Source organism: Alligator mississippiensis, chromosome 3, assembly GCF_030867095.1.
Source record: "Alligator mississippiensis isolate rAllMis1 chromosome 3, rAllMis1, whole genome shotgun sequence".
NCBI classification, from domain to species: Eukaryota; Metazoa; Chordata; order Crocodylia; family Alligatoridae; genus Alligator; species Alligator mississippiensis.
In genome coordinates, this window is record NC_081826.1 from 125,689,012 (window position 1) to 125,714,382 (window position 25,371).

General features: G+C 48.2%; 2 protein-coding genes across 14 annotated transcripts in view; one reads left to right on the top strand and one right to left on the bottom strand.

Annotated features, from left to right (window-relative positions):
• Window positions 1-19,272, bottom strand: part of PIGN (phosphatidylinositol glycan anchor biosynthesis class N) — a 170,573-nt gene extending 151,301 nt beyond the window's left edge. For 5 of the 8 annotated variants that reach the window (XR_009460852.1, XM_006258414.4, XM_059724376.1 and 2 more), the window contains exon 1: window positions 18,963-19,051. The gene's annotated coding sequence lies outside the window, so the exon portion shown is untranslated. Of the gene's footprint in view, window positions 1-6,796; window positions 7,001-18,902; window positions 19,052-19,180 lie in introns of those variants that run through there. The other 3 variants (XM_059724379.1, XM_059724377.1, XM_059724378.1) reach the window with 3 other exon arrangements.
• A 92-nt stretch (window positions 19,273-19,364) lies between these two features.
• Window positions 19,365-25,371, top strand: part of RELCH (RAB11 binding and LisH domain, coiled-coil and HEAT repeat containing) — a 139,138-nt gene continuing 133,131 nt past the window's right edge. For all 6 annotated transcript variants that reach the window (XM_019490375.2, XM_019490376.2, XM_019490377.2 and 3 more), the window contains exon 1: window positions 19,365-20,084. In XM_019490375.2, the coding sequence (XP_019345920.2) occupies window positions 19,628-20,084 (457 nt within the window). In that variant the 5' untranslated portion in view covers window positions 19,365-19,627. The remainder of the gene's footprint in view (window positions 20,085-25,371) is intronic.

Sequence of the window (25,371 nt, forward strand, 5' to 3'; positions counted from 1 at the left end):
ACAATATAAACTGAGTAGCCTGATGCTAGATCTCCTTTGTTCTCTACAGGCCAGCCTGCAGTAATGTAAAGCAGAGCAGAAACGAGGCAGCTGGAGTCCACTTAAAGAAGAAAGCAAGTAGCAAAGCTCCTCCCTTTAAATGGGGAGCAGAGTTGAGGAAAAGAGCAAACATAAACTACACATGGTGGAAGGGTGGAAATATGAAGTAACCCCAAAGGCACTCATGTATCCATCTAACCCTCTTGTAAGAGTAGGTACAATAAAATAAAATAAGAACAACAACATTTTGGCATACCTTGCTGTAACAGGGCACCATTCCCAGGGCAGCTCAAAACCCCTGGAGGCACCCCAGAGTCCCACTTATTCCAACTCACTTCTGGGAACAGTCTCCCCTTCACTTTCCTGCCACATCTTGATGTTTCTTCTGGTTCTCAAAGGGGAGGCTGCCCCAGGGTTTCCCAGCTCTGGTCTTCACTCCAAAGAACACCCGGAGGTGGGGGAGCTCCTGCCTTTAGCGATAATTGCATGGCTCTGTTGAACAGTTACAAATGTCCAACTCGGGATCCTTAAAATTCTAGTTTATTAGGCGGATTGAAACAGTGTAATCATAAACCTTGGGGCTGGTCCACACACACACACACACACACACACACACACACACACACACACACACACACACACACAGTAGCAGGCTACAGAGTCAGGTATACCTATCCTACAAGAGCTGGAGTCTGTCGTTGAGGCTTCTTTCAGTGTGGTGTTATCTTCCAGAAGGGGGTCGTCGGCTGGTCCTTCTGGCTGGACAGGTCTGGTCGAGTTGGAGATCAAGAGGGCGCCACCGAGGGTCACTTTTCACTGCCTTTTATCTGTCCTTGGCAGACTTTGGTGACTCCCCAGTTTTCTGGTTTGCCCAATCCAGGGGTCATTGACCCTCGTGGGACTTCCCCCCCCCCCCCCTCGGTGGCTACTGGACAGCATCTGTCAGCCCCAGGGGTCGTCCGCATGTACGTGCAGGTTTGGGAGTCCGTTGATGAATTTAGAATAGGGCTCTGGGAGTGGTCGATCTGGAGATATTCAGCCCAAAAGTTGGTCTCTGGTGTTGATTAAGTCAGGCCAGGGCTTCTAGCCCTTGATCAGTGAGGTATAGAGATTTCCCGGTTGTTACACTGTCTTCTATTGAGTTCAGCTTCCAGGTGATAATTGCTTCCTGCTTCCATGTTACACATTCAATCACTGATTCACTCACTCTTTCAGAGGCCAGCCTAATACAGGGAAGGGCAGTTTGATTCCTGCCTTTGTTAACAATGTTACAATGAATAACTTACTAAAACACATTTAGTTGAAAGTTGAAAGGTGAGGAGTATAAAATATAAGCTACAAATGCCATGGCACACAAATAGATAAAAATACCAAACTACAAGGGGAGATATAAAATGCACACATACACATTTTAAAATACAATTCCTTATCTTAAAGTGAAAGAGAGAGGAAGGAAGAAAAGGTAGAAAAAAGAAACATATCCAAAGAGGGGAGAGCAAATGCAGGCCAGAGGAAAAGGGGGCTTTCTGCTACATTAGAGGAAAAGGGGGCTTTCTGCTACAGCTCCATACCACCCCATGTCATGCCCCATGCCTTGCAGATGTTACTGTCATTACTATAAACTTCAGCCTTGCTGGCCTCTGCCCCTTTAGCCTAGGCCCACTGCATTGGGGCTGGCTTTGAAGCTCTAGCTCACATTTACACTGGGCCCCAACCCGTATGCTGGGCCCTAGGCCCCTGTGTGGCTGCCACCTAGCCCTCTCTCTCTGTCTACTACAGGCTGAATAACTGGTCAAACCTTGAGCCTGACCCTGGCAGGGCTCAAGGCAGTCATGTGCCTGTTGGGCACTAGTAGGACCTCCAAAAACCTCCCCTATACTCCCAACACAAACCACTGGTTTAAACTACAACAAATGCTAAGCTCCTGGGCTGTAACAAAGAAGAAAAATAATAGAGGAAGTGTGCCTGCTCACAGGGCCAGATTAACCATTTAGTGGGTCTTAGACAAACAAGCTCATGGACCCCTCCTTAATAGTGTATATTTATTACTTATATATATTTATTACTTTTTTCACTCAATAATTATAATATGTAAAATAAACACAACTGGGGTCCTTCTTCACTTAGGGTCCTAGGTACAGCTTGCCTATGCATTAATCTGGCCCTGCCTGCTAACCTCACATCTCTTTCTCTCTAGGTTGTTCTGTCCTGTGCCCTGGCCTGCAAAGCTGTTTTCTTCCAGCCACATGTTCTGCCACAACCTGGGTTGGCCGCCCCCCTCGGCTAGCTCAACCTACAGCTTTTACAGCTCTCTCCTGGTCATGTGACAGCCCCAGTCAGCTGATGGGCTCACAGGGCTACCCTTTAACCCCTGCTCTGCTGGCAGGCTGTGCTCTGAAAACTCAGTCCTTAAAAGGGGCTGCCCTGTTTTCTAGTAACAAGGCTAGGGTTCCCTGTTCCACTTGCCTTACAATCATTTAAGAATGACTGCCTCCTAAAAATACAGGGAAAAGCTTGTATATTCAGAAGCTAACAAACCAGTTGGGGGGTGGGGGCAGACAGTAATGAGAGATTAAAGCTTTAAAAACAGAACTGAAATACAAAAATCAGTGTCTGATTTTAACCATATTTTCCTACTAAGATTTAAGTTATTACCAAGTATAAGTATTTAAAAGTAAGCCATTTGTTAGTTTTCTTACACAGTGTCTTGCATTTAAAACTTAATAGTGATTTCACAATATCTTCAATACCAAACAGAAAAGACTGCAAGAAAGAACTCTTTGCACACTAATGGCCTCAACCAACATCATGGAAACAGTAACAGCTAACCAAACAAATGGCTTTTCATACAGCTCCCCTTTAGACAGTGTATTTTAGTGCCAACACTGCTCTAGTTTTAATTCTCCCAGTCAGAGGAAAAGTATTATTTAAAATGTGATCTACAAAATGCATAAATAAGCTGAGTTCAAAATATACAGGGTGATGAATGAAAGCCTAATAGACCAGAGAAATAGTGCACTGCAGCTTTCTGCAATGAATGTACGCTATTTTTTTAGTTGTTTTTTTTAATGGTGCCTTAAAGGAGAGAACAAAAACAGAGCTACAGCACTTTTTAACATGAGATTCATTGAACTGTGTGTATAAGTTTCATAACCATGTACATGTGAACCACAGACTGTTGCTCTCCAAGGTCCTAGCACTCACTATTGTCTTTCAGTGCAGAGACAACCTCCTGGTAAAATGAGCTTTAGACCCCCTGTTACAGGGATCATGCAATTAACTGGTTAATTCTACAATTATGCTGAGACCAGCTACACATGCAAAGTAGCTAACACATAAGAAAAAGCTCCAACCAGCTATAAAGTTAGACTTTGAAAATGTGTACCACCTTTAGAACTGGCTGCTATCAAGCTTTAACTTCCATGTGTAGCAGGGTCTTTCCTGGGGCTGGGAGCCCACCAGCTGACAGGGCTGCCAGCCACAGGGGTACAACTCCCAAGCCATGGGATTGCAGCTGCCATAATCTCTAAGGCGCAGGGGTTCATGAAACCCCTGGGCTCACACAAAGCTCTTGGTCCTCATGCATAGCCAGGACCCAGAGCCTCATCAGTGTGGGGTCTCTCAAACTTGTGAGTTTTAGACCACGTACAGCAGCACTTTACAAACCCCACAGTGATGCAGGCATTAATCAGTGTCATTCCACAGGGAAAGAACAGACAAAAATGCTTCACTTGGCTAAAGCCATAGAAATAGTTGGTGTCACAGCCAGGCCAGAGGGCTTACTGGTCCTTAGGCCAAAATGCAACTCTTATATTGTCTGTCCTCCTTGTTGCCAAACAAAAAAAAAAAGTATGATGAGTTGGGTTGGGAGGTGGGGGGGAGAGGGGGTCCTACTGCATCAGCAATAGCCTGGACAGAACCACCTCACAGCTATAAGTCAGTCAACACTTCTGTCCAAAACCATGAATAACCTGTGTCCTTAAACTTGTAAAAACTGTCACCGCTGAGACTGCAAGCCCTGGGAGTAAGGCAGCGGTTGCCAACCTTGGGGTCATGACCCCATTTGGGTTTGCAATGATTAAAAACGGGGTCGCAAAGACATGCAACACTGTCAACCGATTATGATGAAAATCACAGAAAAAAAAGTGAGGAACAGTGGGTTCCCCTTGCAGGTTAACAGAGTTCAAGCCTGCAAGGGACTGCTTAGGGCTGGGGGGAGCAGGAGCAGGGCAATCAGGCAGGGAGCGCCATGTGCATATGCACCATACACATGCAGGTGGCAGGCAGGCAGTGGGGACAGCAGCTCCCATAGCAGCCTCTAGGTAAGTCTATGGGAGAAAGGGCAGACTGAGCCCCCCATGGGGATGGAGGGAGGGAGTGAAACAGGGCTGGGGGGCTCACAGCCAAGGCGGAGCAGGAATGCAGGGCCTGGTTGGGGGAACAGGATGGAGCCACAGGAGGCATGTATGGGAGGGGTAGCAGTGGGGTTTGGCTGCCCACTGCTGTGTACACACCTGGGGAGGGAGTCATGGGAAGATGCATGCCCGCCAGATCTGTGCACGGGGTAGGGATGGATGCGGACTGCCCGCCACAGGCTTGGGGCTCCCTGTCTCCCCCCCTTCACCCTCCCCCCCCAGGGCCTCAATTGCCCAGTGGGCAGGACCCAGCACGGGAGGTCAGAATGGGGCAGGAAGGCTTGGTGCCACTGCCAGAAGCTCACACTGGCTCCGACACCATGGCAAGGCACCCCCTGTGCACCCAGCAGCAGGGGGCACAACTGCAGCTGCCAGGTGGGTAGAGGGTGCTTTACTATGGCAGCGCAGCCGGTGCGGGGCTCCCAGAAGTGGCACTGAGACTCCCCACCCCACTCTGTCCTCTCATGCTGGGTCCCACCTGCTAGACCACAGAGGCCCCTGGAGGGGAGAGCAGCAGGACGGGGAACCCAGAGCCCATGGCCTGCATCCTCCACACTGCACGGGCTCTGCTTCGGCTGTGCCACCTGCAGGGAAAGACAGCGTCGATCTATCTTCTCTGCATCATTTGGGTCACAAAAATTCTAATGTTTAAATGGGATCATACTGAGGAAAAGGTTGGGAAGCACTAGAGTAAGGTGTGCTTTTCTAATGCTGTGTTTATACAGGGTCCAGCTGAAGTCCTTAATCCTAGTTAAAAACTTCATGCACTACAGCATTACAGAGGATTACTAACAAAATGGTATTGTTGTAGGAGTAGCCATCTTAACTGTATCACAACCTACTTGAAACAAGCCCAGAAAAGTGAGGAAATGAGAGTTAACTCAAAACAATATAGTTGCTACTCATCCACCTAGACACAAAATTTACCATTAGCAGAACAACCGCGGGCTGCTCACTGCAATTTTTAACTCCGACTGCCTTTCATCCTTGTATTCATATGCTTTTAGCAGATGTTTGTCCCTCATAATTGTGTATGGGAACGTTGCCAACCTTAGCAATTTTCAAAGGGCCTAGCCTAAGCTGCACGTGTGGTTAAAGCAGAGCCCAAAGCCTGTCTGAGTGACCACAAAGTGGACCTTTGAAGGTTTGACAAATAGTTTGGTCAGCAAAGTAAATGAATCAATCACCATGCTTAGCTAAACCATTAATGAGATCACATTAAACAGAGCATGAGGCCTGGCAGAAGACATAATAAAAGACCTTGAATCAGATAATCCAAATATATAATCAGTGGGGGGTCAACCTTTTTGGCAGGCATGCCACAAAGTAAGCCCTACATCCTCTCCACGTATCACTCTGATTCCCTTTCTCCTCCTGATCTGTTACTGCTTTCTGCTCCCTGCCTGATCTGTGACCTGCCACTGCCAAAGGCTGGCCACCCCTGTGCTATATCATAGCTTTATCTTAAGCTGGTCATAGTAGCATGTAAGCAGGTTGGGAAGCCTGCTGCCTTTTTACAACCTGGCTTTGCCTAACGAGGCTCTTCACCCAGTCCTTTTGCACTGCAGGCACAGTCCTTACAGAAGAATGAAATCAGCACATCAAAAACTGATAGCCCTTCTCCAGGCTGCAGGAGAGGCCTTTGTGCTCTGGCTCTTTCCTAGTATCAAGCTTGTCTGGCTTTCAGTCCATCTCCTGCTCATGGACAGTTTCTTCCCCCTAACTAGGGCTCTCTGCTTTCTCTCTCTGGGGTTTTTAACTGCCTGGGGGCACTCCTTGAGTAACCACCCACAGCTGAGCCTCTGCCACAGGATGTCTACTGCCCCTTACATACCAATTGATTTAACCAAATGTATTAAATTGCTGTATTGCTACAAGAGATATAGTTTCCCTAATTTTCTTAGATAAATTGTAAAAACAAAGCAGCCTTGCCAATAAAAACCCGAGATGAAGAGAAAACATGATGATGGTGAAAGTAAGAGAAGAGAAACCTTCCTTTCTATTTTCCCAGGGACATAAATCCCAACCAACTGACACCTTGCAAATCAACAAGAGATCTGGTTCAGTCTAGTCCCAAGTGTTGTAATGAAACAAAGAAATTTAAATAAGCCAATCACAGAAGCCTTATTAGAATAAGCCATTTCAAAATATAGGGTATATCTAGAGGAAACTTAAAAAAAAAATCAGCAAATTTAGGAAGACTTGCTGCCAGCCTGCATGCCATCCTCCTCCCCCACTTGGATCTCCCCAGCTGGTAAAGATAAGAATCTATGTTGTGCTATCACAGATCAGGCTGTAAACCTCTCATGCCTCTCTCATCAGTAGCCAACCTCTAAATTTACCTGTAATCCATACAACAGGTGGCAGCAAGCTTTTTGGAAAGTTATGTACAGAAGTGCAATGCAGGAGAGTGATGGGAAGCTGGCATCCCTTAGGGGCAAACATCTTCCCAATATTCAGTCCTTGTGGTAGCTCATTCCAGTTAAATAATGGCTGCAGTACTGAAGTCTCATTTCCAACACCAAAGGTTTCTATTCCACTTCAGTAGTAAATGTTTCATTAGATAGCATGTTTTTTTCTTGAAGAACCTAAAGAAGATAAATTGTCTTTATTTGCTAGAAAAATCCTGCTTTACTAATTTAAAGTCTCATCAAGTTTTGTTTTATATTCTCCATTTGATTATGTTAGTCCATTCAATTACTTAACATGTATAAAAGTTGAAAAAAAAAATGGTATGCCAGCTCATATATGGATATTTAGTTATTACTAAATAGATATGTCCAGAAAAATCACATTTTTTGAAAAACGTCTCTCTCTCCATATGCATCTAGATTCTAGCAAGCAAAATCCACTGACAATATACTACTCAGTACAATCTGTTTTCCAAATCCCATTAGCCTTTGACATCCTTTTTTAATGGAGAAAGGAGTTTAATCAACTTTCCCTTTTATTCCACTTCCCCTGTAAATTTCGGTAAAGTTTTAACTTTCGAATTGTTTCCTATAAGGCATGAGAATGTTGATAGTTGATAATTCTGCTAATTCTTGAGAATAGTCTTTTCATAAATTGAGATCAGCCCTAACACTTTCAATATTAATAAAACTTTAAATGTGTTTGTTTTATTCATTATAACACTTTAGAATAAGTTCAGAAGTACAAAAGAATGGATTGAGTGGTTTTTGTTTCTTTGTTTTTAGAAGAAAATAAATGCCTTTTTTTGCAACTCTAGTTTAAATAATTTGGGGCTTTTGTTTTTAAAAGAAAAATGTTTATTTCCTCACCCATTATTCAAAAGTACCTGAGACTTTAGTCTTACAAATACTTAAGCACACATATGTACATAACCTCTATCTATGCAAGTTTAACAAGACTCCTGATACAAGTAAATGTCTAAGTGTCTAACTAATTTTGTCCTTTGTTGTGATACATTAGTAAGGGAAAAAGTAATTTGTTTACCTATTACTCTATGAACTTTTCATACCTCACTCAGTACCGCCAACTAAAGACTTTACGAACTACTTGTGCTTTCTGGGTATGGACAGAAGTAACTTCTGAAATGTTTTCTAGTATAAGAGGCTTGGAAACATTTCAAAACAGCTCCTAGCTGAGAAACTATATATATACACTAGTCAATTGCCCATCAAGAATAGAGGGGGGGGCAGGGATAGAGGCCCATGTCTGGCCCTGCCCCTCGTTTTGGGTCTGGCCCTGCTCCCCCATTCCCCTACTCCCCCACCGCTTCCAGTCCGGGCCCGTTTCCCCCTTCCCCCCCCGCCTCAGGTCTGACACCGCTCCCCCCCACCCCCACGCTCCAGGTCTGCCCAGCCCACATTCACCTGCCTCCCCTCCCTCCAAGCTGTTGGCAGGGCCCGGAGAAGGCGGCAGCAGGGCACTGTCACCATGCCCCTCTCTGCCCTGCCCTACCAGTTTTTGTCAGAGCCCAGCAGTGATGTGGCAGTGGCAGCACGCTCCCTGCCATCATGGCAGGCAGGAAGCCACCACCGTGCCTCCCTCTCCTCCCTCCCGACTTTTGTTGGGACCAGACGGCTCCACATCACCCCACGTCCAGCCCCGCCGTTGCTTCTTGTCCAGTCGGGGGAGGGAGGGAAACCCATCCTTGTACCCCTTCCATCATCATGGCGCTCTGGCATGCTGTCTCCTGTCCAAACACTTTTGAAGCACTCTGATTGGTCACATCACCCAGCTGGAGAACTTCAAAAACAGTTTTAGCTGCATGTACCCATTTCCTCTCCAACCAGGGCGGGCTACAGGAGGCTACAGGAACTGAGAGGTACAGGGGACTGGGGGATGGAGAGCCAGAATCCCAGCTCCAAGGCCAGTGGGGTACATGAGACTCTGGCAGCTGAGACAAGCAGTAGGAACATGGGACCTAACAAAGGTCCAGGGGACTCCACCATTGGACTACCCATCTCTAGTCCCCAGATCCTCCCCCAAACCCTCTCCCCAGAGTAAAGAGGTGGAGAGGAGTGGGGGCTGGAATGCCCATCAGCAGCAGTGCAGGGGTGGGTAGAGGACTGGAGCAGTGAGTGGCATGGAGAACAAGCTCCCAGTACCGAGTACTCCCAGCTGTGGCAACAGTATGGGGGTTCCCTGGCCCCTTGCTGCTAGAAATTCATCCTCTAATCCCCCAAACCTCTCCTCTCCCTAAAGCAGAGATGTAGAGGGACCTGGAAGCAGGACCCAGCAGCTGGACAACCTGGCAGGCTGTCAGTCAGGCTGCTAGACTCCACCACTCTGCCTCTGTCCCTCATAAGCGGGATCCAGGTTTTCCGTTTCCCACAGAAAAATGGGGGAAAAAGTGTGGATTCTCCCTTTTACCCAAGAAAAAAAACCATTTCTCATTTTAAGGGAGAAATGCACAGATTTTCCACTTTTGCAAAGAACTCTCTGCAGGCTGGCAGAGTTCCAGCCGCTAGGGAGAGCAGAAGAAGGGCAATCAGGCAAGAAGCGCCACGTGCATGTGCACATTCACACGCGCACACAGCCACCAGGCAGCTGGGAGAGCAGCTCCTGCAAGTAAGTCTGGCCGGAGGGGGGAAGAGATGAGAAGGAGGGATTGAGGGCCCCATAAGGAGGGAGGGAGGGATAGATACCCTAAAGGAGGGAGCTGGGCAGGGCTGGGGCTTGGGGCCCAGGGCCATGTGTGGCTACAGGGCCCTGGCAGGGAGTGGGATGGAGCTGCTGCAGGCGACTGTTTCATGGGGCAGTTGTGGGGCATGTACGCCCCAAATCTGTGTGGGCCAGGGATGGGTACAGGCTGCCCACTGCAGGCTCGGACTCCCCATCCTGATGCTCTCCCCACAGGGCCTCCGCAACCCAGAAGGTGGGACCTAGCACAGCAGGGCAGAACAGGACAAGGAAGCTTGTTACCACTGCTGGGAGTCCCACACCACCCTGGCAAAGTGCCCCCCTGCCTGTCCAGCAGCAGCAGGGGCAGCAGTGCGGAGTTGTACCCCTCAGTGTGGGGAGGAGCTCCCAGCAGCGGTAACAAACTTCCCTACCCAGCCCTACTCTGCCTTCATGCTGGGTCCTACCTGCCGGGCCGCAGAGGCTACAGTGGAAGGGCAGCAAGGCAGGGAGCCTGAAGCCCACAGCAGGCAGCACATATCCACCTCCACCCCACACTTGGGCTCTGCTTTGGCCCTGCTGCCCATCAGGGAGGGGGAGTCAGGCTCTGCTCTGCTGCAACAGCTGCCACCTCCTGCAAGCAGCAGCCAGGGCTCAGATGCTTCTGCAGAGAGGCAGGGGGCTGTGGACCCAGGTCCCTGGCCCCATAGCCCTGGCAGCTGGGGGCCCCCCCTCCAACAGGGCTGGGGAAAGGTAGGGGGCTGTGGGTAGAGAGTGAGGGACCTGGATCTGTGTCCTGGTGAGCAAAGGGGGCAAGGGGAGCTGTGGTTTTCCATGGTAAAAAACCCAAAATCAAGTACCAAAATTTATAGATATTTAGAATTTATTTTACCATAGTGATTGAGGCACTGGTAGACTGCCAAATTGGTTCAAAAATTGTAGACACATCAATAAAACATTGCGTTTAATTGATAGATACATACACATATACATATAGTGGTGTTTCATTTTAATCACGGATTGAGGGTATTTTAATCAGAGAATTCACAAAAAAATTTAAAATCGGAGAATTTGTAATTTTTAAACAGAGAAAACTGGGATCCCTGCTCATAAGGAGGAGTAGAACACTATGAGATTCAAAATAGTGACTCATTTCAAAAGTTGCTCTTATGGAGTGCTTCAGTTGATTTTGGAGCATTTCAAAAGGCAGGCACATTTGTAGAGCTGGCCATCCGAACAACTGCAATCATTATTTCTGTCCATACCCCCTGGTTCTTGCACATGACCACAATGACTAAGGAGTTTTAAAAAAAAAGTCAGGGGAATATTTAAATCCAGACTCTCATTTCAATTATTTTTTTAAAGACCGGATTTTACACAACAAAATCTTTTCTCCACAAAACTGAAGTGGAGCTGAAGTATGTCATCTCTTCCACAGTAGTTTTTAGGCCATTGGAAAGAATTAATTCCTTAACAGAAGCAGCTGCAATTTCATTGACTGCAATGGATCACGTCTTCTTTAACACCAGTGTTTAACTTTCTGCTTTAAAAAAAAAAAAGACAGAGGGGGAAAAAAGCCCCATGCACAAATTCTGCCAACAATTCTAACATGTGGATTAATGCTGCAATGTGTGCCAAAGGCCACTAGAGGCTGCTGAAAGATGAGGCATTTTCTTAACCAGGCACCAAATCCTAAATATTCAGTTTCTCAAGCTGCTTAACACTTCAGAAGTTAAAAACTTCCCCCATAAAGACTTGTACACTGGTATGCTAACGCTAGATTTAAAATACAAACCTATTTTCACTAACTAGGTTTCAAATTGCCTAATTCTAGTAGAATTCTTTTACTGAAAGAACCTTCAATACTGCCAATGTCATTTTAGACCTAAAAATATCAATTCACTCTCTTAACAGAGTTTCAACGTGCTGTCTTGTTTTGGTTTTTGTTGGGGGGGGTGTTTTTGTTTTTTTTTGGGGGGGGGGGATTAGGGGGGGCTTGGTTTGGTTTTGCAACCATAAGCCACATTCATTTCTGGCCTCTGAACAACTGCAAACATACTTCAAGTAAATATTTTAAAATCTTCAAAATAAAATCAAGTATACTGTGATATAAATCTCCTAGAAGTCTACTGAAGATATTTTAATATGTAGCATTTCAATTATTTATAAATTATAAATAATAAGGATTGTTTACCTAAATATATACAACCAACTGCCACATCTACTCACTTCTCAGTGAAAGAGAAAATACCAAGGCCAATACTGTAATGAAATCCTATTACTAAAAGCCAAAATATTGCTAAAACAAAGAGCAAAACTCCCTCTGCTACAAAACACTTCTATTTAAGAAAGAACGTGACTTGATCTTCACATTAAAAAAGCCACACAACAGAAACCAAACTTACTACTGCTGCATGTTCTTTCTATTCCCTTGAATATTTAAGTCTGCATAGCAGTAATAGTTTGCATCTAGTCATAAGGTGGTTAGAAATTTGAGAATTTGTTAGGTCCTTCGCTGCTACTCCTGGAGCCTAGAGATTTTTTTTTTCATTAAACAATAAAGAAAGCAACAAATTGATCTTTTCAGGGTGGGGGAGGAGGGGGTGATTGTAGAACATGCTGTTGTTACCATGCTTTTGCCATCTCTATGAAACTTCTCTGAGACATCCAGGCGAGCACGGCTGTGCAGTAAGTGGTGCCGCAGACACGTCCGCATTACCACATACTGCACATTCAATTGTTCTCCACACTATTTTTTTTAAAGAGGTGCACTGATACATCAGTCCCAAATCGGATCGGTACTGATATAAGGAAAATTGACAGTATCAGCAATCAGCTTTTTTTGGCTGATGTGACCGATCATGTTGCCAATAAACGGCCTGTGCATGAATGCACGCAAAGCGTAGCACAGGTGGCCAGGAGTGCTTTCAATGAACTCAGGAAATTAGTCAAGGACGCACTGCAGAGTAGGAGTTTTGAAGGGATGGGAGCCCAAGAAGGGTGGCTGTGCCTTAAGGAAACAATCCTTTGGGCACAGAGGGAGACGATCCCGATGCGAGGAAAAGAGGGAAAGGGGCCAGGAGGCTTCCTTGGCTGACCAGAGAAATCCAGGGCAGCCTAAGGGCCAAAAGGGGAGCACATAAAAAGTGGAAACAGAGAAAGATCACCAAAGATGAATATACCTCCTCTGCTCACGCTTGTAGGGAGGCAGTTAGACAGGCCAAAGCTACCATGGAGCTGAGGATGGCATCCCAAGTAAAGGACAACAAGAAATTGTTTTTTAGATATATAGGGAGTAAAAGGAAGGCCCAGGGAGGAATAGGACCCCTGCTAAATGGGCAGAAACAATTGGTGATGGACAGGGGGGACAAGGCTGAACTCCTCAACGAGTTCTTTGCCTCAGTGTTCCTAAGCGAGGGGCACGACAAGTCTCTCACTGGGGTTGTAGAGAGGCAGCAGCAAGGCACCAGACTACCATGCGTAGACCCTGAGATGGTGCAGAGTCACTTGGAAGAACTGGATGCCTTTAAGTTGGCAGGCCCGGATGAGCTCCATCCGAGGGTGCTGAAGGCACTGGCCGACATCATTGCAGAGCCACTGGCGGGAATATTTGAACGCTCGTGGCGCACAGGCCAAGTCCCAGAGGACTGGAAAAGGGCCATTGTGGTCCCCATCTTCAAGAAGGGGAGGAAGGAGGACCCAGGCAACTATAGGCCAGTCAGTCTCACCTCCATCCTTGGCAAAATCTTTGAAAAAATTATCAAGGCTCACATTTGCGAGAGCCCGGCAGGACAAATTATGCTGAGGGGAAACCAGCACGGGTTCGTAGCAGGCAGATCGTGCCTGACTAATCTAGTCTCTTTTTATGACCAGGTTATGAAACGCCTGGACACAGGAGGAGGGGTGGATGTCGTATACTTGGACTTCAGGAAGGCCTTTGATACGGTATCCCACCCCATACTGGTGGGCAAGTTGAGAAGCTGTGACTTGGATGACTACACAGTCCGGTGGGTGGCGAATTGGCTAGAGGGTTGCACCCGGAGAGTCATGGTGGATGGGTCAGTTTCGACCTGGAAGGGTGCAGGCAGTGGGGTCCCACAGGGCTTGGTCCTTGGACCGATACTCTTTAATGTCCTCATCAGCGACTTGGATGAGGGAATGAAATGTACTCTGTCCAAGTCTGCAGATGACACAAAGCTATGGGGAGAAGTGGACACGCCGGAGGGCAGGGAACAACTACAAGCAGACCTGGACATGTTGGACAAGTGGGCAGAAAACAACAGAATGCAATTCAACAAGGAGAAATGCAAAGTGCTGCACCTAGGGAGGAAAAATGTCCAGCACACCTGCAGCCTAGGGAATGACCTGCTGGGTGGCACGGAAGTGGAAAGGGATCTTGGAGTCCTAGCGGACTCCAAGATGAACATGAGCCAGCAGTGTGACGAAGCCAACAGAAAAGCCAATGGCACTTTATCGTGCATCAGCAGATGCATGACGAATAGATCCAAGGAGGTGATACTTCCCCTCTATCAGCTGCTGGTCAGACCGCAGTTGGAGTACTGCGTGCAAGTCTGGGCACCACACTTCAAGAGGGATACGGATAACCTGGAGAGAGTCCAGAGAAGGGCCACTCGTATGGTTAAGGGCTTGCAGACCAAGCCCTACGAGGAGAGACTAGAGAAACTGGACCTTTTCAGCCTCCACAAGAGAAGGTTGAGAGGCGACCTTGTGGCTGCCTATAAGTTCATCACGGGGGCACAGAAGGGAATTGGTGAGTTTTTATTCACCAAGGCGCCCACGGGGGTTACAAGAAATAATGGCCACAAGCTAGCAGAGAGCAGATTGAGATTGGACATTAGGAGGAACTTCTTCACAGTTCGAGTGGCCAAGGTCTGGAACGGGCTCCCAAGGGAGGTGGTGCTCTCCCTACCCTGGGGGTCTTCAAGAGGAGGTTAGATAAGCATCTAGCTGGGGTCATCTAGACCCAGCACTCTTTCCTGCCTATACAGGGGGTCGGACTCGATGATCTATTGAGGTCCCTTCTGACCCTAACATCTATGAATCTATAAGTGCAGCTCAGCAACACTGAGAGTAACAGGGTCTGGCTGGTAAGTCTGTTGTAAGGGAAGGGATTGGGGAGGAGGGCAGGGGGGAAAGGAAGGGGGAAAATCTAGGCCACTGCAGTGAGGGAGGGAACAGGGCTGGGGCTAGGAGTTGCACAGGGCGGGACATGGGATGGAGCCATGAGCAGCTCATCTGAAGAGACAAGAGGAGCGGGGGCAGCTCCAATTGCTGCACGCACCCCCAGCAGGGCACAAGGGGGCTTATGCCCCCGGATCTGTGCTCATGGCAAGGGCAGGCTGCTGCTGCAGGCAGTGCCCAGCTCTTCCCAGCAGGGGGCTGGGCTAGGCAGCACTTGGGGCAGAAGGCAGAGGCGCTGGGAGGGGAAGTTGGGGGGCTACAGTGAACTCTGGGGTGGCTGCAGCCCCCACCATATCCACCTCCAAGCACCGCCACTACCTTCCCTGAGCACAGCCCAACCCAGCCCCCCACCAGGAAGAGCACTGCCCCCGGCCCTAGTCTGCAGTGGCAGCCTGCCCTCATCCCACATGTAGATCCGGGGGCACACCCCCAGAGTGTGTGCAGGGGGGGGTAAAAAAAAAAAACAAAAAAAAAAACGTGGAAAGAAGTGGAGCAGTGCACGCAGCAAAAACCAGAGCCTGGCCAGCTGGAGCCACTCTTCGCTGCCAGCCAGGCTCCACATGGCAGGACTGCTGCTGGTGCAGCCCTGGGAGGCCCCCAGGACCCCAGGTAAGGCTGCTGGGACCAGCCTCAGAGAAACTTGCCATGCACCAGAGTGTACGTGGCACAGGTGTGTTCCCCAGGGACAACTAGCGGCAGCACAAGGTGCACCGCTGTTAGTTGCCCCTGGGGAACCAAGTGTCCATACGTGTCTGGACATAGCAGAGGAGTTGAAAATTAAATGCATTAAGAAACAGAGAAGCTTCATTCCACACCAGGCACTATTTCTTGCACGCAGCCCTTTCCAATGGTGTGCCATAATTAACAGTAATTTTTCAATAGCAAAGGGATTGGTTCTGATCTTATGAAAACCCAAAAAGGCTAGGACATGACTATTTTAGGGTATACCTACAATACTGTTATTTTCTAAAGAATACTGGAATTGGCTTAACTGAATTAAATTACATCCATAATACAGATCCAATTTTAGGTAATAATCAGACTGCTCTATATCCTCCATAACAGTGTCTACATTAGTTTAATGAATTAATTTTACTTAAGGTTACCAGATTTCCAGTTTCAAAAAAAAAAAAGGACACCTGCCAGGGAGGCGGGGGGCAGGGATATGATTGTGAGGGAGCAGTGATATGCCAGTGCACTGCCCCTGCCCACAGAGTTGTCCCTCACCCTGGGCCCTGCTGATGCTCCCCACTCCCAACCCACAGACCCCTGGCCCTGCCAGTGCCCCTCACACCGACCCATAGTATCCCACCCCCAAGGCTCACTCCCAACCCACAGTCCTCCATCCCTGCTGGTGCCCTTGATTCCTGACCCACAACCCCCAGCACCGCTAGTACCCTGTACTCCCGACCTACAGACCCCTCCCCATCCCCCTGGTGCCCCTCACTCCCAAGCCACAGCCCCTTCAGCCCTTCACTCCCAACCCACAGTCCCCTGCTCCCCCGAGGCCTGCAGTGTCTCCTGGCCACCCCATCCCTGTGAGCAAAGGCAAAAGCCCTGATGCTGCAGGTATGGCCGTGCAGCTCCCCACTGCCTGCAAAGGCCCCCTGACCCCTTCCCCCACTGGTGGGGCAGGTGCTTCCATCCCTGTCCTCTCTGCGCTGCTGCAGACCCAGTGCCTGGATAGCATCCCCCAGCACTAGCAGGCACCTGCCCCCCTCACACACCCATTCCCTCCACACACCCCTGCCAACCCCTCCCCCCCCACCACACACACACACACACACACACACACACACACACACACACACAGACTCACAAGGCCCACACAGCCCCCAAGCCCTGGTTGTCCAACCCCCGCTCCCCAGACTTACCTGCAAGCAGCTGCCAGGGCCGCTCCTACCACTCTGCCTGGCTGCATGCCAGCCACATGTGTGTGCACATGCATATGACATGGTGCCCCCTGCCTCCAATCACCTTATCCTCACTCCTCCCAGCCCCAAGCAGCTCCTTGCTACAGCAAGCTGGGAAGTGCCAGGAAAAACTTTGATGCTGAGCAAACCAAAATCCCAGACATTTGTTCATATTTTAAACAACACTAGATGGATGGAGATAGGAGGACACAAAAAGAGGACATGTCCAGGAAAATCCGGATGAATGGTAACCCTATTACTACTTCTTAGAAAATACTCGTAGGATAGTCAGACATTCCCTTCCAACCACAATTTTTATAGATGTTGTCTAGGGCATTCAGGTTAACAGCTTCCAACATATGTTCCTGAAGAACATAATCGAGGAAGTATTTGTTTCCAATGCCGAAACTTTGCACTAATTTGTGCCATCCATATTTCCACCAGTACACATTTGTACTGTAAATGTCAAGATTTAGCAAGTGCAGCTAGGGCTGTCCCTGGGGGGTGGGGTGCAAATTGGGGTGACTGCCCCAGGCCCCACGATCAGTGCTGCATAGGCCTCACCACGGCTGCCACGCACTGCCAGCTCTGGCCACTCACCCCCAGCTCCACCTGCTCACCACCCCATCCTCAGGCTGATAGGCCCCAGGCCCCCCACACCTCTAGGCAAGGCCAACCTAAATAGCATGTGGGGCCCCAGGGCAAATCAGCCCATGTGGAGCACCTCCTCCGCTTCCATCCCACCTGCCCAGAACCTGAAGAAGCTGCCGTCACCATGGGGGGGGGGGGGGGGGGGGGGTGTATCAAGCAGCTGGACATGAAGCCAGTGGCGGAGGCAGCATCACCGCAGCCACTCTGCCCAGCTCTGTGGGGCCTGCCAAAGTGGGGGGTCCAGAGTGGTGGCCCCAATTCACACCCCCAGGGATGGCTCTGAGTGCAGCAATAGTCACTGCAAAAATGTGCAAACTCTGCTGGTACTACTATATTTTTTTCCACATACATGCTCCCAAATATAATAAATACCTAGTTTTTCAAAGGCAGAACAGAGAAAAAAAAAAGATTTTTCTAGAGTTGGCCGCACAGGACAGAGCCTAATCTTCAAATGACTCGCCCTGCATCACTGAAGCTGAAACCATAGCTACTCCTAAAAAGTAGTCTACATCGGTGGATCTACGATTTGGAAAAGCACTAAAGAAGATGGGAAATACATCAGTAACAGGCAGCAAAATTTCCCTAAGAAGTTTAGCCCAGTTAGCAGAGCATCAGGACCACTAAAAGGGAAAGATGATCATTAACACTTGAAAACAATGATCCTCTCTGCAGCTGAGGGAGTCAGTTGACTTAACAAACCACAGCTGCTGTACTGTGGAGCAGGAATCAAAGCAGGGTGCTTTTATTCTGGGCAGAAAAACAGCTCCTCCACTTAATACACACACCCCAATTTTGGAGGAGAAAGGTTCACAGCCTCTTGAAGGCTCAGATCAAGTGTAGAGAAGAAAAAAGGATGATATAAGCTCTGCCTGCCTTCAGCAGTGTTTCAGTTGTGCTTAAAGAGCTGCACCTGCAGCTGGCCACCAAGGGTGTTCAGTTCCCAAAACAGGTTGAAGACATATTATAAGTCAGACTGATGTAGTAAAGTCAGCTGTGCTACTGACACTGCACCTTACAGAAATGTTGGCAAATTACACACAGGATTTTAGCAATGAGGGCTCATGGTAGAGTTGATCTCTCTTATTAGACCTAGATTTTTGCAAAAAAAGAATCTTTAATTGCAAGCTTTCGGGCACAAACACCCTTCATCAGGCATCAAAGAAAAGTTCTGCAAAAATCTTGTTGGCCAAATAAAAGATGTCACCTCTACCTGAGCCCCGATTACTTTTTTTCTCTAAACCAGGGGTCAGCAACCCCCCACACGCATGCCAAGCACGGCTCACAAGGCCACTTTGCTCAACACACCAAAGCCAGCCCGGGCTCTAAGCAGCTGCTGCCAGCTACGAAGCCCAGGCTGCTCCCAGCAGGCAGCTGTAAGCCCTGCTGCCGGCACCATTCAAGGTAGACATTGTGTTTTTTTCGGCACTGCAGCCCAAAAACGTTGCCTACCCCTGCTCTAGAGCAATGCAACTACAACCTGAACACCTGACACACAGGACTGTACTTGCTCAACACCTGCTAGAGCAGTGGTTCCCGGCCCCTCCATAAGTCTAGGGAATTGAGGCGCAGCCTGTTGCAAAGGCTAATATATCACCTCCTGGCAGAGCCCCCCGCAGACTGCGCAGGCGCGGACGGCACCCCTCCAAGTACTCACTCGCGCGCTGCAGCCGCCTTCTCCCTGCCGGCACCGTCCAGCTCGCGAGACCTGGCGGCTCCACTTCCGCCTTCTTTCAGCCCCGCCCCTCCCCGAGCGCTCAGTGACAACACGCCCCGCCCCTTCCGCTCGGCACGTGGCCCCGCCCCAAACGCCCTACAGGCCCCGCCCCAAGCGCCCGGTTGGCTGTGACTCCGCCCCTTTCCTCATCCTACAACCTTGAGCATCAGCTCTGCCCCTTCCGCCTTCCCTGGGGCGTCATTTTTGGGCATTTCCATTTCTCCCCTTCGAGTTTCCAGGAATCCCCCGCGAGCTGGGCTAGAACCCTGCCTGAAGCCCCGCCCACCTCCCTTCAGCCTGGCGGGGCGGGGCTGAAGTCCCTCGGCCGCGGAGGGAAGGGGCGGGGCCCCAGCGCCGGGCCCGGACTGCACTGGCCGTTGGGCGGAGGGGAGTCTCGCGAGAGTTGACACCCGGAAGCCGGTTAGAGGAAGAGGAAGAGGCGGGAGCAGAGAGGAAGGAGGGGGCTTGAGGCTACGGTTGTTGCAGCTGGTGGCGGCAGGGCGCGGCGCGGGGAGCCAGGAGCCGTTGTTAGGGGTAGCGGCAGCAGCAGGCCCCGGCCGGTTTCGCGTCGGGCGGCGGCACCGCGGCCCGGGCCGCGCTGTAAGATGGCGGCTGCGGGCGGGGGCGGCAGCGTGAACCCCTTCCTCAGCGACTCCGAGGAGGACGAGCTCGAGGAGCCGAGATCCGGCGGAGGCGCCGGCCCCGGCCGCGGCGGTCCGCTCTCCCCGCTGCAGGAGGCGGCGGCGGGGGGCAGCCCCGGGACGCTGCCGGGTCTGCGGGTGGCGGCGCCGGGGGAGGCGGCCGGGGCCGGGGCGGGGGAGCCTCCACGGGTGCCGATGGACGCGCTGGCGGCGCAGCTCCTGCGTGACCAGTTCCTGCTGACGGCGCTGGAGCTGCACACGGAGCTGCTGGAGAGCGGCCGCGAGCTGCCCCGACTTCGCGACTACTTCTCCAACCCGGGCAACTTCGAGCGGCAGAGTGGCACTCCGCCTGCTGCCCCTGCCCCGGCCTTCAGCACGGTGATGGGCGGCCTCTGCAAGGAGCCCCTACCCGGCCAGCTCAGTAAGTGCCAGGCAGGGCAGGACCCGGGCTCCATCTCCCCCCCACCTGCGGAGGCTGCCTCCACACCACCTGCACCCTTGCTTGCCCCAGGGGTGGCACCTGGTTCCCATGAATAATGCTTGAGGCACTTGGGGTGCCTGTACACGTGCAGCAAGGCTGCTGCAACACACTGCTGAAGCGTGGCAATTGCCATGCCCCAGCATCAGGTGGATCAGCGTTACTGTGCTGAAAAACAGCGTCCCTGTGCTTCGATAAGCTTTAGTTAAAGCACCCCTGCCACCATGTTTGAGTGTGGGGACTCTGGTACACGTGATGTTCCTGGCCCTTTATTAGCGGTGCTCTTGGTGCTGTGCTGATTAAAGTGCCTTGCATCCTGGGGCACATCTATAAACGCCCTTGGTCACCTGACCTGGTGACAAGTGCCCTTGCCTTGCCTCAGGGCTGCTTTGTTGCTCGTGGGTCGGGTGGTGGTGACACCCTCTAGGGGCCCCTGGGTGCTCCCTGGCAAGGGGTACACCTGAGATGCTATCACCTCAGAGCCACCTGGTGAGCAGGCAGTGGGCCATTTTGACCACCATGCTGACCTCCCCTGTGGGAATGGTACTGGTGTCAGTAGAGCACCAGGTCTTCTCTAATTGACAGGCAGGTTTGCAGAGCCACCTGGTGCCTTTGGTGCCACTAGCCTGTGCTAGAAGAGAAGTGCATCATTTGTGCAGGGTGCTTTTTCTTTGAGTGAGGCAGATCAAGTTGAAACCAAGCAAGCTGCCTTTAAGGATCATTGGTTGACTGTTCTCATGGATGAGCAAGTGACCTGTATTATGAAAAGGAGCGAGTGTGGCTGTAGGGTTTTTTCATTAAAGTGTCCATGTTCTGCCAAAGTTGATCAAGTGATGATGAAAGGTCTAAAAAAGATAATCATAGGCAATCCCTCAGTTGAGGATGATTTTCTTCCATGATTGCCTTATCTGAGGGACTGAAGGTGTCTGGCAAGGCCAATCCGGGATTGACAGGTTCTGCTGCAACTTGGGCGGATGTTTCCATGCAGCCTGGCTGGCTCTGTATTCTTGGTTCGGTTCATGATTTGTTATTTCTGCCCTTTCTGTAATAGAAGCCCTATAGTGAAGCTGGTTTCAGAGATTTTCTGCAGGCAATGTTGTAAGGGAAGGAAGACACAAGTCTCCTTCACTGTAAGTAGTGAAATCTGGCTGTTGAAAGGAAGAGAGGAAGGTGACTGGTTAAAATTTAGAGGATGTGCACAGACTTTCTTCAAAAAGAATGTCCAATTTTTGTGGTAGTGCCAGTTGCTTTCCCTTACCCAAATAAAATAATTTATGCAAGGGCACACAATAGGCTTTGGATATGGTTAAGAGGTTTCACTTGGTATCTCCACCTATCCAAAAATGCTTGTGTGCTTATTGCTGCTTGATAGAAGACTAATGCGTTTAAACTTAAACCATTACGCACCATTTATTTTGAGCTGTATTAAATATTTCATACCCTACTTTCAGACACTGTGAGTTTCCATGCTGGATTCCTCTTGACAAGATAAATTGAAGTTGCAGAGTTCTGTGTTTCAGGACCTAGTACCAACATAGTGACCATATAAACTTCCCTGTGATTAAAAATGAAATACCTGTGGTTATCTAATCGGTCATATCACTTAACGTTTCCAAGTTAACAGAGCAAAGGATGTTGTCTTGGGTAGTTCTACTGGCAATGTATTTAGTCCAGAAACCCCTCCTGAAGGTTCTGTGGGATTTTGGAATATATCAGTCTATAATTGGGTAAAAATGTTGGAATTTATTAGTGTCATCACACTAAGAGATTATTTAGTGCACTGAGCTAAAAAACTAAACAAGTTAGAATTTATTTTTAAATTACTTGGGTTAATAAGAATAGCAAATGTTGCTTGTAAGCAGTTTTCATTTAGATCTCAGCTAGAAATATAAAATACTTCCGAAAATGTCTCAAGATGGAAAACAAATATCTTTCAGACTGAAAAAAAAAAAACCCCAAAATTTGATTCTGAAATTCTCCTCTGACTTATATGGGTATCTATGATTTGTGGCTTTCCTTTTATTTTAATTTCATTCAATACCACAGGAGAGAACTTGTATTTTAAAAACTTCTAATAGTACAAACATGAATATAGGGAATGAGTTGGGTATAGTACTTAAAATTATTCTTGGTTCACTGTCATGGGTAGATTGACACGTTTCAAAAGGTTCTGTTGTGCACCTAATACCTTTTAAATACCCATTTAATTTTTAATTTTTCACATTTTGGTGAAATATTTATTTTTTGAGGGTCAGAAGAGAGTTATATTTACCTCCTATTGTAACAGGGACCGGAGGACTTTGCCCAGTGACCTCTGTATTGCACCAGATAAGCTTTAGTATAAGTTACTTGCAGCATAGAAAACTTTTGTTTGAAGAGGTATTGAAAATATTGTATTGTGTACTTTAAGAGCCAGCCTTGGTACATATGCAGAATAACTGATTTTGAGATAAGGGATCACGGTTCTTCTTGTGTCCTAACAGAAAACCAAAATGGCATTTAAGAAATAAACACTTATATAATCTGTTAATTAAATTATGGAAGTCAAGAATTCCTTGTGATTCTGAGACAAGAGACACTGAAGTCAGCAATATCCTGAGTTAATGTATTTCATACTTCCCCAAAATGAGTAAGGGATGTATAGCTTTTTGTATCAGTTTGTAAGCCCATCTCTGAGTGCAGACAGCAAGGTCTTTAAAGTAGTACAGATGTCACAACTGCTTGTTGCAGCATTTCCTTCCCCTTTCCCTAAAGCAGTGGTTTCATGGTGGGCATATAGCACTTTGCCTGGGGTATGTACCTAAATTTTAATAATGGTGGTGGGCTGGTCAAGGCATGGTGAGTAATGGTGTTGGTGTGCATTGACATCAGTGTCAAAGCTCTTCCTAAGGAATGAACATGCAGAGATGCTTTGCTTTGTTTATACCAAAGCAATATCTTGCAGGTAAAGGGATACAGGACCAAAGCATCTTGTGTTGGCTGCTGGACTAGATGGAGAACAGGTCAGTTCCAGTAAGATACGAGTAAGACATGGATCAGCAACTTACCTCCCATAGACTAGTTCTAGCCTGCCAAGCAATTTCATCTAGTCCATGAAACCTAGATATCAGGGAAAGGGGGGTTCTGCAGTAGGTAAAGTGCTGGCCTACCTTGGACAGAGTTGCGCTGTTTTTCCCTACTAATCCTGAATGGTTGCCACTTCCTACTATAAACATCTTCTTTTAGTGAGGTGCAGGGATAATGCTAGTGAGGATCCCATACTTGGAGGTATAGATTTTTCTACCAGATTGTGGAGAGGGATCTTACCTTGATTTTTCTCATTGACTTACAGAAGCTCCAAGTAAGAGCAGAGCCAGGTAAGAGTAACAACATAGTATTGCCTCCATTGTTTTCCATTTCCTTAACTATAATCCCCCTAGAAATTGCTTCCCCCCCCCTTTTTAAAAGAATTATAGAATAAAGGAAGTGTCACTTTTTCAGTAGCTTCTCAAATTCTTACTGATGTGAAAGTTTGTGATTTGACCAATGTTTCCAAGTTGCTTGATCCAGTGAAAAATCTTTCATTTTGGTTAAGTCAACCAAAGTAAGGGGTTAAAATTTGAATTTTGTGCACGCATGGATTAATTTTTTTAATGTGAATGTTAAGAGTTGCACATGGATGCAACTCCTGATATTTAAGTTACGGACATAAATGAATCTAGGATTGTGGTGTGGGGATTGTGATCACATCTCCTTTGACCGTGTGGCATGTGCACAGTGAAGAGAATGTGCTGTAGCTGCACCTACTTTGCTACAGTCCTAGATGCAGGAGACCTCTTGGAGCTCACTGGTATGTCAGCACGAGAACTGTGCAGGTGCCTTGAATGCTGAACTCACCAGCTGGTTGGCCAGGGTCTGGTCAGGCCCCCTGCTTTCATGTGACTCCAGAGCCCAGGGGGTGAGTAAGCATCACTGCTGTTTGTCTTTCCCTTCCTCCTTCCTCTTCTTAATTTGGCAGTAGAGGTTCAGTCCCTGGTTTCACATAGCTCCAGGGTTTTTCGACTGAGCACTGCCACTGCTTGTCCCCGCTTCCTCTGCCACTGAAATTAGGGGTGGGGAGAGGGAGAACGGAGGTGGTGTTCATCCTCTGGGCTCAGAAGCTGCAGGGAGTCTTTCTAGTGCACAAAGGGGGTTGTAACCATGCTGCTGCACTCTCCTAGATCTGTCCCAGTCATGTAATATCATATGAATGCAAGTTAAGTGAATTTCTTTGTGTTATTGATAGTGTTAATGGAAGCACAAGGAAGATGAGTAGAATTTCTCATTCAATGTGCAGTACATCTGTGATGCAAGTTTGGGAATTTTTGGGGAATGAGACAAAGCTTCATAATATATGCACTTGTATATAGCAAAGGAGAGAATTTCAGCATGAGTAATTGAGCATTCTTTCAAGGTTTTGTTTGCCTAAAAAGGCTTTCATTTTACGAGCCAAGGAATAAATATGCAGTGGAATTTTCTTGGTTTTTTCATTTATCTATTTAAGAATGTGAACTTTTCCAGCTCAGAAAAGCACAAACAGCTGCTTTCTAAGAAAGGCTTGTAAGGAAAATGCAAATTCTATCAGGTTTTGATGGAATATAATGGCTAGAAAAGAGGTACTGGCACCATCTGGCCTGTGATCAACTTTGCGGTCCATTAGCATGTGTTTTACAAATAATTTTTGGTCCATAGACTGCATAGGATTCACTCATTAGAAGAGTTTATGGTGATAATGCCATTTCTTCAGTCTTTAGATGCATCACTTTTTGGTATTGCACAGAACCTTAGTGGCATTTAACAGTCAACTAGTTGTTGTTCCTTGTACTTATGCAAGGCTCCCTCTCTTTTTGAAACTGCAACAGTGTGTTTGGCTGCAGATGTAAATAAAATAAACCATACTGTAACTGAGCAGAGAGGTAGTTAGCCACATTGTTCCAAAGTCGGGCAGAAGGCTGGACAGAGTTACACCTTATATCTGGGTTAGCTTCTCTGAGCCCTTTCTGTGCATTTTTCTCTTAACTCACCTTGGCCTGTCTAGGCAGTGCCCTTCTCATTTCCTTCCCCATCATCCCCTTTTTGTACTTCAATCACTCTTCATATTTGAATATTTGTTCCCTGCAACTCCTTTCATAACATCTGACAAAGTGAGCTGTTGCTTACGAAAACTTGGGCATCTCTGAATTCATTAGTCCAGTGGGCGCCAGCATTTTTG